A 15,000-nucleotide genomic window follows, 5' to 3' on the forward strand; every position below is an offset into this window, starting at 1 on the left:
ACCGACCCCCCTCAGCTCCCAGCTGTGCCCTGGACACCATTTGTGAATTGATCGCCCCCCATCTAGCTTCAGAGTTTGTTCTGTTAGGTGACCTAAACTGGGATATGCTTAACACCCCGGCAGTCCTACAATCTAAGCTAGATGCCCTCAATCTCACACAAATCATCAAGGAACCCACCAGGTACAACCCTAACTCTGTAAACAAGGGCACCCTCATAGACGTCATCCTGACCAACTGGCCCTCCAAATACACCTCCGCTGTCTTCAACCAGGATCTCAGCGATCACTGCCTCATTGCCTGTATCCCCTACGGAGTCGCAGTCAAACGACCACCCCTTATCACTGTCAAACGCTCCCTAAAACACTTCTGTGAGCAGGCCTTTCTAATCGACCTGGAAGGACATTGACCTCATCCCGTCAGTTGAGGATGCCTGGTCATTCTTTAAAAGTAACTTCCTCACCATTTTAGATAAGCATGCTCCGTTCAAAAAATGCAGAATTAAGAACAGATATAGCCCTTGGTTCACTCCAGACCTGACTGCCCTCGACCAGCACAAAAACATCCTGTGGCGGACTGCAATAGCATCGAATAGTCCCCGCGATATGCAACTGTTCAGGGAAGTCAGGAACCAATACACGCAGTCAGTCAGGAAAGCTAAGGCCAGCTTCTTCAGGCAGAAGTTTGCATCCTGTAGCTCCAACTCCAAAAAGTTCTGGGACACTGTGAAGTCCATGGAGAACAAGAGCACCTCCTCCCAGCTGCCCACTGCACTGAGGCTAGGTAACACGGTCACCACCGATAAATCCATGATTATCGAAAACTTCAACAAGCATTTCTCAACGGCTGGCCATGCCTTCCACCTGGCTACTTCAACCTCGGCCAACAGCTCCCCCCCCCACAGCTACTCGCCCAAGCCTCTCCTGGTTCTCCTTTACCCAAATCCAGATAGCAGATGTTCTGAAAGAGCTGCGAAACCTGGACCCGTACAAATCAGCTGGGCTTGACAATCTGGACCCTCTATTTCTGAAACTATCCGCCGCCATTGTCGCAACCCCTATTACCAGCCTGTTCAACCTCTCTTTCATATCGTCTGAGATCCCCAAGGATTGGAAAGCTGCCGCAGTCATCCCCCTCTTCAACGGGGGAGACACCCTGGACCCAAACTGTTACAGACCTATATCCATCCTGCCCTGCCTATCTAAGGTCTTCGAAAGCCAAGTCAACAAACAGGTCACTGACCATCTCGAATCCCACCGTACCTTCTCCGCTGTGCAATCTGGTTTCCGAGCCGGTCACGGGTGCACCTCAGCAACACTCAAGGTACTAAACGATATCATAACCGCCATCGATAAAAGACAGTACTGTGCAGCCGTCTTCATCGACCTTGCCAAGGCTTTCGACTCTGTCAATCACCATATTCTTATCGGCAGACTCAGTAGCCTCGGTTTTTCGGATGACTGCCTTGCCTGGTTCACCAATTACTTTGCAGACAGAGTTCAGTGTGTCAAATCGGAGGGCATGCTGTCCGGTCCTCTGGCAGTCTCTATGGGGGTGCCACAAGGGTTCAATTCTCGGGCCGACTCTTTTCTCTGTATATATCAATGATGTTGCTCTTGCTGCGGGCGATTCCCTGATCCACCTCTACGCAGACGACACCATTCTATATACTTCCGGCCCGTCCTTGGACACTGTGCTATCTAACCTCCAAACGAGCTTCAATGCCATACAACACTCCTTCCGTGGCCTCCAACTGCTCTTAAACACTAGTAAAACCAAATGCATGCTTTTCAACCGTTCGCTGCCTGCACCCGCACGCCTGACCAGCATCACCACCCTGGATGGTTCCGACCTTGAATATGTGGACATCTATAAGTACCTAGGTGTCTGGCTAGACTGTAAACTCTCCTTCCAGACTCATATCAAACATCTCCAATCGAAAATCAAATCAAGAGTCGGCTTTCTATTCCGCAACAAAGCCTCCTTCACTCACGCCGCCAAACTTACCCTAGTAAAACTGACTATCCTACCGATCCTCGATTTTGGCGATGTCATCTACAAAATTGCTTCCAACACTCTACTCAGCAAACTGGATGCAGTTTATCACAGTGCCATCCATTTTGTCACTAAAGCACCTTATACCACCCACCACTGCGACTTGTATGCTCTAGTCGGCTGGCCCTCGCTACATATTCGTCGCCAGACCCACTGGCTCCAGGTCATCTACAAGTCCATGCTAGGTAAAGCTCCGCCTTATCTCAGTTCACTGGTCACGATGGCAACACCCATCCGTAGCACGCGCTCCAGCAGGTGTATCTCACTGATCCTCCCTAAAGCCAACACCTCATTTGGCCGCCTTTCGTTTCAGTTATCTGCTGCCTGTGACTGGAACGAATTGCAAAAATCGCTGAAGTTGGAGACTTTTATCTCCCTCACCAACTTCAAACATCTGCTATCTGAGCAGCTAACCGATCGCTGCAGCTGTACATAGTCTATTGGTAAATAGCCCACCCATTTTCACCTACCTCATCCCCATACTGTTTTTATTTACTTACTTTTCTGCTCTTTTGCACACCAATATCTCTACCTGTACATGACCATCTGATCATTTATCACTCCAGTGTTAATCTGCAAAATTGTAATTATTCGCCTACCTCCTCATGCCTTTTGCACACAATGTATATAGACTCCCCTTTTTTTTCTACTGTGTTATTGACTTGTTAATTGTTTACTCCATGTGTAACTCTGTGTTGTCTGTTCACACTGCTATGCTTTATCTTGGCCAGGTCGCAGTTGCAAATGAGAACTTGTTCTCAACTAGCCTACCTGGTTAAATAAAGGTGAAATCATTTTTTTTTTAAACTAGAGATTCATCACCATTATAAACCTCTCAATAACAAACTAGAGATTCATCACCATTATAAACCTCTCAATTACAAACTGGAGATTCACCACCATTATAAAACTCTCAATAACAAACTAGAGATTCACCACCATTATAAACTTCTCAACAACAAACTAGAGATTCATCACCATTAAAACCTCTCAATTACAAACTGGAGATTAATTACCATTATAAACCTCTCAATAACAAACTAGAGATTCATCACCATTATAAACCTCTCAATAACAAACTAGAGATTCATCACCATTATAAACCTCTCAATAACAAACTAGAGATTCACCACCATTATAAACCTCTCAATAACAAACTAGAGATTCATCACCATTATAAACCTCTCAATTACAAACTGGAGATTCACCACCATTATAAACCTCTCAATAACAAACTAGAGGTTCATCACCATTATAAACTTCTCAACAACAAACTAGAGATTCATCACCATTATAAACCTCTCAATTACAAACTAGAGATTCATCACCATTATAAACCTCTCAATAACAAACTAAAGTTAATCCTAGACAGTATCTTGTCATCTTAGATAGGGTTTTAATATATCATTTCCCCCTCCCAGTTTCAGCTGTTTCCCCTGCAGACCCTCCTGCCAACCCCTCTGCCCCCCCTGGTAGAGCCTTCATCAGAAGACACAGGATGGCTCTAGAGACTCGCCTGGGACTCTTACAGCCCATATTCCTGCGTCTCCAGGATCATGGAGTTCTGATTCACGAGGAGAGGGAGGAGGTGGACAGCAAATCCACCAAGACCCTACAGAACCAAGCCCTGCTGGACATGGTGGTAAGGAAGGGGTCTCGCGCCCAGGAACACTTCTACCAGGTCCTGAAGGAAGTAGATCCCTGCCTGGTTGAAGACCTGGAAGAGCAGACAGTCTGAGAGGTAACCATGGATACAACAGCATCAGGATATATTATATCACTATACTAATACATGCTCTGAAAGAGACAGACAGTCTGAGACAGGTAGCCATGGATACAACCTCACAACCTCAGAAGATATCAAAACATTTATCAGAGACAGAGAGCGGCACTTTGAGGAGGAGCCATCCTGACCAGAGGTGGTTGGTGTGTAACGTGATTGGACACCATTCTCACCAGCACTCCCATCAATCTGTAGTTTACTATACAAGCCCCAGGTCTCAGGCAAGATGACATCACTGTGAGGCTACTGTCTACCAGACAACCTACCTGTGTTACTCTGGTACACTGGCTAGACTACAAGATGAGGGCTACTGTCTACCAGACAACCTACCTGTGTTACTCTGGTACACTGGCTACAGACTACAAGATGAGGGCTACTGTCTACCAGACAACCTACCTGTGTTACTCTGGTACACTGGCTACAGACAACAAGATCAGGGCTACTGTCTACCAGACAACCTACCTGTGTTACTCTGGTACACTGGCTACAGACTACAAGATCAGGGCTACTGTCTACCAGACAACCTACCTGTGTTACTCTGGTACACTGGCTAGACTACAAGATCAGGGCTACTGTCTACCAGACAACCTACCTGTGTTACTCTGGTACACTGGCTACAGACTACAAGATCAGGGCTACTGTCTACCAGACAACCTACCTGTGTGGTACACTGGCTAGACTACAAGATGAGGGCTACTGTCTACCAGACAACCTACCTGTGTTACTCTGGTACACTGGCTAGACTACAAGATGAGGGCTACTGTCTACCAGACAACCTACCTGTGTTACTCTGGTACACTGGCTACAGACTACAAGATCAGGGCTACTGTCTACCAGACAACCTACCTGTGTTACTCTGGTACACTGGCTACAGACTACAAGATCAGGGTTACTGTCTACCAGACAACCTACCTGTGTTACTCTGGTACACTGGCTACAGACTACAAGATCAGGGCTACTGTCTACCAGACAACCTACCTGTGTTACTCTGGTACACTGGCTACAGACTACAAGATCAGGGCTACTGTCTACCAGACAACCTACCTGTGTTACTCTGGTACACTGGCTACAGACTACAAGATCAGGGCTACTGTCTACCAGACAACCTACCTGTGTTACTCTGGTACACTGGCTACAGACTACAAGATCAGGGCTACTGTCTACCAGACAACCTACCTGTGTTACTCTGGTACACTGGCTACAGACTACAAGATCAGGGCTACTGTCTACCAGACAACCTACCTGTGTTACTCTGGTACACTGGCTATAAACAACAAGATGATTGAATTTCTATCTGTAACATGGTGAATGTTGAATCATCTTGGACAGGTCTCAGACAACAACATGTGAGACTTAACATCTACCAGACAACTGACTCGTACTGGACAGCTGTACTGGCTGAACACCAGATATATCTCTGTTTAGAAATTGTGTATACAGTGGGGCAAAAAAGTATTTAGTCAGCCACCAATTGTGCAAGTTCTCCCACTTAAAAAGATGAGAGAGGCCTGTAATTTTCATCATAGGTACACTTCAACTATGACAGACAAAATGAGAAAAAAAAATCCAGAAAATCACATTGTAGGATTTTTAATGAATTTATTTGCAAATTATGGTGGAAAATAAGTATTTGGTCACCTACAAACAAGCAAGTAGTAGTAGTGAGAGGAGGAGAGAGAGAGGGAGAGGAGGGGGGAGAGAGAGGAGGGAAGCTAAATTCCATTTGGGCTAGCTAAATTATATAGCCACCATTATTTATTTATTGATGCTGTTACAATAACCAAACCATTTGTGAAACCATGCTATGAGTTGCTTTGTCTATCAGCAAATTTGCTTGATATAATCTCATCGCAACACTGCCTCCATGTTGCTTGACATATGCGGTTCCCAAGGTGAACTCCCCAGCCTCTCCTAAGCCTGCGGTAAACACAGTCTTTATCAGCTAATGTCACTTTTTGTAAATGTGTGGACATTTATGTAATAATAAAAACATATAAAGCATAAAGGCGTCATAATTCATAAAGTTCATGTTGACTGACTGATATTATCTCATAGAACAAAACGTATAAGATCTCCTTAACCTGCGGTTAACCTCGGACTTATTTTGGACATTTATACCAAAACTCTATTCATTCCCCGTAGGGATGGTTGAAAGAACTAGCGGTAACTCATTTCCGGGTTTTTGGACTACAAGCTGGCGAGCTCTATTGCGGATAAAATGCTGTGCCTGGTGACGTAGTGCACATATGAATAACTTGGCGTAGTGCACATAAAATTAAATTCCCATGTACTGAATGAAAAATCTAAGTGAAATGGGTTTCCTTAACATTTTCAGCTCTACTGATGATTTTGTCACAACAACTATTGCGTTAAATAACAAATGTTCCCACTCTGGTCTTGACAAGTGCGCTCTCGTCAACAGCTCACAGATAAAGTGGGGTTAGGATACCTACATTATGAGATCATTTGTATTGGTCAAACGGCAGCCAATCATAGATCAACATGTCCCCAGAATAAGACCCTCGATATTTATTGGAAATGAGCATAAAGCTCATCACCATGCATATTCACCACCCTGTGAAGTTTATCATACTTTATTTCATCTGAAGCCTAATAAATGGCATGCTTTCAAGAGTTATAATGGAAGGACCACACAATATATCGCGTGACTACAAGTTTACCTTGATAAAATGGTTATTATATCAATATTTGCGCAAAAAGCGTTTTCCACCGCCAATTATCACAATTAATTTTACCGACACATGTCAAAAGAACTATAAAAGTGTTTATCTATATAGGCATTTATAAAAGTGTACGAGCATTTCCTGTTTCCATCAGCCCGGTCGTGACTATCTTTCATGCATCAGGTAATTAATCCGCATGAAATGGTTGGATGGAGACCTGGTTACTCAAAATGCTATTTTACAGACTCAGAATGACTGTTCGGGACCTTTAGCAAGTCTAAACAAGTTATATTTGCATCCACAGTTACACCAGAAGATGGCGCTACAGCGGGTAAATATAATTTCATGTCTTCACCGGGAGATTTAGTTAAGAGTTCCTTAATTTAATGCCGGATTATTGCAGCGAACACAATCGTGTATTTTATTTTTTGAATCCTAAACACGAGAAATAAAACATCAGTTACTAGATATAATGTACATAGCCAAGTGCTCTGATATAGCAATAAAAAACATGTTTATATCTGTATATAGTGCAGAAGCTTATATAATGGTATTTCTAAGCTTTTTAAAAATGGAAATGTCATATCTTTTTTTTACATAAAAACTGTTGATGGATGGTCGATGATACCAATGAATTTATGTTTGCAGATTACAAGATCAACGACTGATATTTGAATGATCTTCTACTGTGACATGATACTTCTACTGTGACATGATACTTCTACTGTGACATACAGCATAGGCTAGCGTTTGTATTGTTAATACGTTAGTAGTTATTAATGAATCTACATTTTCTTATTATGTACACTAGATGACCAAAAGTATGTGGACACCTGCTCATCGAACATCTCATTTCAAAATCATGTGTATTAATATGGAGTTGGTCCCCCTTTTGCTGCTATAACAGCCTCTGCTCTTCTGGGAAGGCTTTCCACTAGATGTTGGAACATTGCTGCGGGGACTTACTTACATTCAGCCACATGAGCATTAGTGAGGTCAGGTACTGATGTTCGGCGATTAGGCCTGGCTCGCAGTCGGCGTTGCAATTCATCCCAAAGGTGTTTGATGGGGTTGAGGTCAGGGCTCTGTGGAGGCCAATCATGTTCTTCCACAACGATCTCAACAAACCATTTCTACATGGGCCTCGCTTTGTGCACGGGGGCATTGTTATGCTGAACGTAATTTTAGCGTTAAGATTTCCCTCCACTGGAACTAAGGGGCCTAGCCCCGAACCATGAAAAACATCCTCAGACCATTTTTCCTCCTCCACCAAACTTTACAGTTGGAGCTATGCATTGTGGCAGGTAGCGTTCTCCAAACCCAGATTTGTCATTTTAAGGGTTGTCCACATACTTTTGTATATATAGTGTATGTAATGCATATTGATCGTCCAACCCTCCATAATAAAATGAGACAGCAGACAGAGCTTAATAATTGACATACAATGTATTTATTCATTTTTGGTTATTTTCTGCCATTTAGAACTCTCCGTTGTTTACATTTTGTCTCTGTAGCAACTGTTTTTTTAAAAAGTCTAAAAAGGAAAAGGAAAAATACAATCGTTGCTAAACACCTAAAAGGGACGACATGCATGGAAGACGAGAAACATTAGATTTTTTTTCTTTATTTTTCTTGTTATGCATTTTTTTTCTTCTTCTTTTTGAGTAACATGATGCGTCCACGTCAGGCTCCAACACACGCGGCTGGTGCGGCTTTGTGAAACAGTATTAGAAAAAAAAAAAAACTACACGTGACTCTAAATGATCTTTTTTTAAACGAGAGAAAAATAAGTGGTTATAAAAATAAAGAAAAAGACTTGATGTCAGACGATGGAGGAAAGAGGAGGAGAGAGAGAGAGAGAGAGAGAGAGAGAGAGAGAGAGAGAGAGAGAGGAGGAGAGAGAGAGGAGGAGAGAGAGAGAGAGAGAGAGAGAGAGAGAGAGAGAGAGAGAGAGAGAGAGAGAGAGAGAGAGAGAGAGAGAGAGAGAGGAGAGAGAGAGGAGGAGAGAGAGAGGAGGAGGAGAGAGAGGAGGAGAGAGGGAGGAGGAGAGATGGATTGGGGAGGGAGGGAGAGGAGGAGAGAGAGAGGAGAAGGAGGAGAGAGAGGGAGAGGGAGGGAGGAGAGAGAGAGGAGAGAGGGGGGAGAGGGGAGAGAGAGAGGAGAGAGAGGAGGAGAGAGGGAGGAGAGAGAGAGGAGAGGAGAGATGGATTGGGGAGGGAGGGAGAGGAGGAGAGAGAGAGAGAGAGGAGGAGAGAGAGAGGAGCAGGAGAGAGGAGGAGAGAGATGAGGAGGAGGAGAGAGGAGGCGAGAGAGAGGGATGGGGAGGGAGGGAGAGGAGGAGAGAGGGATGGGGGAGGGAGAGGAGGGGGAAGAGCTAGGGGGTTATATTGCATCGGGAGTGGAGGGGGGGGGATGGGGGAAGAGAGAGGAGGGAAGAGCTAGGGGGGGTTATGTTGCATCGGGAGTGGAGGGGGAGAGGGATGGAGGGGGAGGATGGGGGAAGAGAGAGGAGGGAAGAGCTAGGGGGTTATGTTTCATCGGGAGTGGAGGGGGGAGAGGAGAGGGATGGGGGAGGGAGGGAGAGGAGGATGGTGTGGAGGGAGAGGAGGGGGATGCTCAGGTACAGGTAAAGCAGGGGGAAGTTGTTTCAGTTTGAGGTATGACTGATATGTGGGGGGTAGAGGGGTGGCTGTGTGAGGGTGGAGGAAGTGGAATTTGAAGGGGAGAGGGGTGGGGGCGTTTGGGGTGAGCGTGTGTCTCAGTTTGAGGTGTCCGAGTGCACGCTGCCCGGTGCCCCGTGAGACAGGGGGGGGGAGGGAGGGGGTTGGTGCTGTCCTGCCATCCACTATCAACCTGGAGAGAGAGAGAGAGAGAGAGAGAGAGAGAGAAAGGGAAGCGAGGCGAGGAGGGAGAGAGAAAGAGAAGGAGAGAGAGATGAAAAGAGGGAGGGAAAAATATTTTATAAAAGACATCAATTGAAGGTATTCACATGAGTTGGTCACCCACCTACAATATCTGTTTTAACAACTGGCATAGACAGTGGTGGTGAACAGAGTGTTACCATAGATACTGACATGAAGACAGTGCTTGTAAACATAGTGTTACCATAGATACTGACATGAAGACAGTGGTGGTAAACATAGTGTTACCATAGATACTGACATGGAAACAGAGTGTTACCATAGATACTGACATGAAGACAGTGGTGGTGAACAGAGTGTTACCATAGATACTGACATGGAAACAGAGTGTTACCATACATACTGACATGAGGACAGTGGTGGTAAACAGAGTGTTACCATAGATACTGACATGAAGACAGTGGTGGTAAACAGAGTGTTACCATAGATACTGACATGGAAACAGAGTGTTACCATAGATACTGACATGAGGACAGTGGTGGTAAACAGAGTGTTACCATAGATACTGACATGAAGACAGTGGTGGTAAACAGAGTGTTACCATAGATACTGACATGAAGACAGTGGTGGTAAACAGAGTGTTACCATAGATACTGACATGAAGACAGTGGTGGTAAACAGAGTGTTACCATAGATACTGACATGAAGACAGTGGTGGTAAACAGAGTGTTACCATAGATACTGACATGAAGACAGTGGTGGTAAACAGAGTGTTACCATAGATACTGACATGAAGACAGTGGTGGTAAACAGAGTGTTACCATAGATACTGACATGAAGACAGTGCTTGTAAACATAGTGTTACCATAGATACTGACATGAAGACAGTGCTTGTAAACAGAGTGTTACCATAGATACTGACATGAAGACAGTGGTGGTAAACAGAGTGTTACCATAGATACTGACATGAAGACAGTGGTGGTAAACAGAGTGTTACCATAGATACTGACATGAAGACAGTGGTGGTAAACAGAGTGTTACCATAGATACTGACATGAAGACAGTGGGGAGGAAACAGAGTGTTACCATAGATACTGACATGAAGACAGTGGTGGTAAACATAGTGTTACCATAGATACTGACATGGAAACAGAGTGTTACCATAGATACTGACATGAAGACAGTGGTGGTGAACAGAGTGTTACCATAGATACTGACATGGAAACAGAGTGTTACCATAGATACTGACATGGAAACAGAGTGTTACCATACATACTGACATGAGGACAGTGCTGGTAAACATAGTGTTACCATAGATACTGACATGAAGACAGTGGTGGTAAACAGAGTGTTACCATAGATACTGACATGAAGACAGTGGTGGTAAACAGAGTGTTACCATAGATACTGACATGAAGACAGTGCTTGTAAACATAGTGTTACCATAGATACTGACATGAAGACAGTGCTTGTAAACATAGTGTTACCATAGATACTGACATGAGGACAGTGCTGGTAAACATAGTGTTACCAGTGCTTGTAAACATAGTGTTACCATAGATACTGACATGAAGACAGAACAGAGTGTTACCATAGATACTGACATGGAAACAGAGTGTTACCATAGATACTGACATGGAAACAGTGTTACCATACATACTGACATGAGGACAGTGCTGGTAAACATAGTGTTACCATAGATACTGACATGAAGACAGTGGTGGTAAACAGAGTGTTACCATAGATACTGACATGAAGACAGTGGTGGTAAACAGAGTGTTACCATAGATACTGACATGAAGACAGTGGGGAGGAAACAGAGTGTTACCATAGATACTGACATGAAGACAGTGATGGTAAACAGAGTGTTACCATAGATACTCACATGGAGACAGTGGGGAGGAAACAGAGTTCCTCCAGGCAGCTCCTCATAACATCCCGTCAGGAGTGTAGCACGGTGCTGGGTATCCACCTGGAGGAACAGACCAGCAGGGGGCGCTTTACACACTAGTACAGACTAATACTACATTTATACACACACTGGTACACACTAATACTACATTTATACACACTAATACTACATTTATACACACACTGGTACACACTAATACTACATTTATACACACTAACACTACATTTATACACACTAATACTACATTTATACACACACTGGTACACACTAATACTACATTTATACACACTAACACTACATTTATACACACTAATACTACATTTATACACACACTGGTACACACTAATACTACATGTATACACACTAACACTACATTTATACACACACTGGTACACACTAATACTACATTTATACACACTAACACTACATTTATACACTAATACTATGTGTATACACACTAATACTACATTTATACACACACTGGTACACACTAATACTACATTTATACACACACTGGTACACACTAATACTACATTTATACACACACTGGTACACACTAATACTACATTTATACACACACTGGTACACACTAATACCACATTTATACACACACTGGTACACACTAATACTACATTTATACACACTAACACTACATTTATACACACACTGGTACACACTAATACTACATTTATACACCCACTAATACTACATTTATACACACTAATACTACATTTATACACACTTATACTACATTTATACACAAACTGGTACACACACTAATGCTACATTTATACACACTAATACTACATTTATACACACTAATACTACATTTATACACAAACTGGTACACACACTAATACTACATTTATACACAAACTGGTACACATACTAATACATTTATACACACACTAACACACAGACTGTTGCACATTAACACTGCAAACTCAAACACTAATACACTAACACACACACACACACGGGGTTCCAAGAGTTCCAACAGGGGGCTAAAAGGTGCAACTGAACAGGGGTCAGAGGGGCTCTATAGGGGCTGGGGGGGTTGGTAGCTGATACTACTAAAAGGTACAACTGAACAGGGGTCAGAGGGGCTCTATAGGGGCTGGGGAGTTGATAGTTGATACTACTAAAAGGTACAACTGAACAGGGGTCAGAGGGGCTCTATAGGGGTTGGTAGCTGATACTAAGGGGTATCAATGATACCACCGGGAACACAGGTGGCAGTTTGGGGGGATTGAGGGGGGGCAGGAGAGAGGAACAAGCAGCTATAACAGGGGAACCATTTTGGGGAGGGGGATGGGGAGGTCTTACTGCAGGCCTACCTGAGGCTGCAGAGGAGGGCTGAGAAATAACCCCTCCCCATTGGTCGGGTGTAAACCGGGGTGGGCGTGGCCTGTGTTGGGCCGACTGTACGACCCTGGCGAGCCTGCGGAATGTCATAACCAGCCAATCAGGAGAGAGGCTTTTGTAGCAGGGAGCGGTTGATTGGTGGGGCGGGTAATAAGAGGCGGGTTTAAACCTTGTTAGAAGGGAGACTATGGGAGAAGTAATTGTGTGAAAAAGATGTGGCTGGTCTTGGTGGTGCCGCTGTGTGTGTTTGTATGCGAGTGAGCGCGTGAAATGCACCCCCACGTGGTCTACGACTGTGTGTGTGTGTGTGTGCCCGAGTGGGTGTTTGATGTCCAAATGTGTGTGTGATGTCCGAGCGTGTGTGATACTGGCGCGTACGAACGCGTGTGTGTTTTTGTGACGTCCGAGAGTGTACCTGAGTTGGGCGTGGCGGGGGAGTTGGCCTGGCTGGCCTGTGAGGAGACGCTGGCTGCATCTACAGCTGTTTTCACAGCATACAGGTTCGCTTCCTCCTGGAACTTCCCTATGTTCTTCTTGTACCTGATCCTCTTGTTACCAAACCAGTTAGACACCTGAAAGAGAGAAGTAGGGAGGGGGGGACGTAGGGAGGGCAGGAAGAGAAGTAAGGGGGAGAAAGGGAAGTAGGGGAGGGAGGGCAGGAAGAGAAGTAGGGGGGGTAGGGAAGGGGGAGTAGAGAGGAGGGGGGACGTAGGGGGGGACGTAGGGAGGGGGAGGGCAGGAAGAGAAGTAGGGGTAGGGGGGGGGAGTAGAGAGGAGAAGGGGGGGCGTAGGGGGGAGGGCAGGAAGGAAGAGGGGTAGGGGGAAGTAGGGGTAGGGGGGGAGTAGAGAGGAGGGGGGGGGACGTAGGGAGGGCAGGAAGAGAAGTAGGGGTAGGGGGAGTAGAGAGGAGGGGGGGGGGGACGTAGGGAGGGCAGGAAGGAAGAGGGGTAGGGGGGTAGGGGGGGAAGGAGGGCAGGAAGAGAAGTAGGGGTAGGGGGGCAGGGGAGGGGGAGAGGGAGGGCAGGAAGAGAAGAGGGGAGGGGGAGAGAGGGAAGGGGGGGGGCAGGAGGGGGGGGGGAGGGAGGGGGGTAGGGAGGAGGGGGGACGTAGGGAGGGGGGTGAATGAGAAGGAGGGATGGGCGAGGGAGGTGGGACAGGAGGGGGAGAGAGAACTCAGTTTGAGGAAAAATGAAAATGATCTACTAATTTGAATCAAGTGCTAACTAACACCTAGTCAAGTCTGAATCAAGTGCTAACTAATACCTAGTCAAGTCTGGATCAAGTGCTAACTAATACCTAGTCAAGTCTGGATCAAGTGCTAACTAATACCTAGTCAAGTCTGGATCAAGTGCTAACTAATACCGAGTCAAGTCTGAATCAAGTGCTAACTAATACCGAGTCAAGTCTGAATCAAGTGCTAACTAATACCTAGTCAAGTCTGGATCAAGTGCTAACTAATACCGAGTCAAGTCTGAATCAAGTGCTAACTAATACCTAGTCAAGTCTGGATCAAGTGCTAACTAATACCTAGTCAAGTCTGGATCAAGTGCTAACTAATACCTAGTCAAGTCTGGATCAAGTGCTAACTAATACCTAGTCAAGTCTGGATCAAGTGCTAACTAATACCTAGTCAAGTCTGGATCAAGTGCTAACTAATACCTAGTCAAGTCTGGATCAAGTGCTAACTAATACCTAGTCAAGTCTGGATCAAGTGCATGCAGGTGCCAGAGCGTATTTCTGGGAACTTTAAGACATGAATCACATTCTATTCTTCTCACCTCCTGGGGAAACGTTCAGATGACAACCTGTTCCTGATACAGTAAGTCTAACGTGGCTGTGGTCAAAAGTAGTGCACTTTGGTGGTCTCACATCTACCCTGTAATTGAATTGACTTAGTTGACATGGAAAATTAGCCGTTTATATTGTCAAAGTAAACATGAGCAATAATACCAACAGTAGTGACAATATGAACAGCAGAATTAATACCTCCTATAACCCCCTACCCTGACCTCAGACATTGACCCCTGTGTGACCCCAGTTTGACCCTTATGGAGCAGACATGAGCCGGGCTCACATTCTCGTGAAGATCATTGTCACCAAGGGGGAATTTCCTCTTGGGCTAACAGTCAAGTCGTTGGTTTCTCCCATGGGAGACCAGGGTTCAGATCCTACCTCCTATAACCCTCTACCCTAATATTAACAGTAGTAGTAATACCTCCTATAACCCTCTACCATAATATTAATACCTCCCATAACCCTCTACCATAATATTAATACCTCCTATAACCCTCTACCATAATATTAACAGTAGTATTAATACCTCCTATAACCCTCTACCATAA

The 15,000-nt window shown here is 44.8% G+C and overlaps 2 protein-coding genes across 9 annotated transcripts in view; one reads left to right on the forward strand and one right to left on the reverse strand.

The window, feature by feature from the left end:
• LOC112238112 overlaps positions 1-4,392 on the forward strand; it is a 34,745-nt gene extending 30,353 nt beyond the window's left edge. For 7 of the 8 annotated variants that reach the window (XM_042318880.1, XM_042318887.1, XM_042318886.1 and 4 more), the window contains one exon: positions 3,475-4,392. In XM_042318880.1, the coding sequence (XP_042174814.1) occupies positions 3,475-3,791 (317 nt within the window). In that variant the 3' untranslated portion in view covers positions 3,792-4,392. Of the gene's footprint in view, positions 1-2,784; positions 2,839-3,474 lie in introns of all 8 variants that reach the window. The other variant, XM_042318883.1, reaches the window with a different exon arrangement.
• Positions 4,393-8,833: 4,441 nt separating this feature from the next.
• Positions 8,834-15,000, reverse strand: part of LOC112242015 (pre-B-cell leukemia transcription factor 1) — a 46,790-nt gene continuing 40,623 nt past the window's right edge. The window contains exons 6-8 of the mRNA XM_042318904.1: positions 13,074-13,230; positions 11,267-11,353; positions 8,834-9,373 (exon numbers count right to left, since the gene is read on the reverse strand). Coding sequence (XP_042174838.1) covers positions 11,310-11,353; positions 13,074-13,230 — 201 coding nt within the window. The 3' untranslated portion in view covers positions 8,834-9,373; positions 11,267-11,309. The remainder of the gene's footprint in view (positions 9,374-11,266; positions 11,354-13,073; positions 13,231-15,000) is intronic.

This window comes from Oncorhynchus tshawytscha, unplaced genomic scaffold (genome assembly GCF_018296145.1).
Source record: "Oncorhynchus tshawytscha isolate Ot180627B unplaced genomic scaffold, Otsh_v2.0 Un_contig_447_pilon_pilon, whole genome shotgun sequence".
Taxonomy (NCBI): domain Eukaryota; kingdom Metazoa; phylum Chordata; class Actinopteri; order Salmoniformes; family Salmonidae; genus Oncorhynchus; species Oncorhynchus tshawytscha.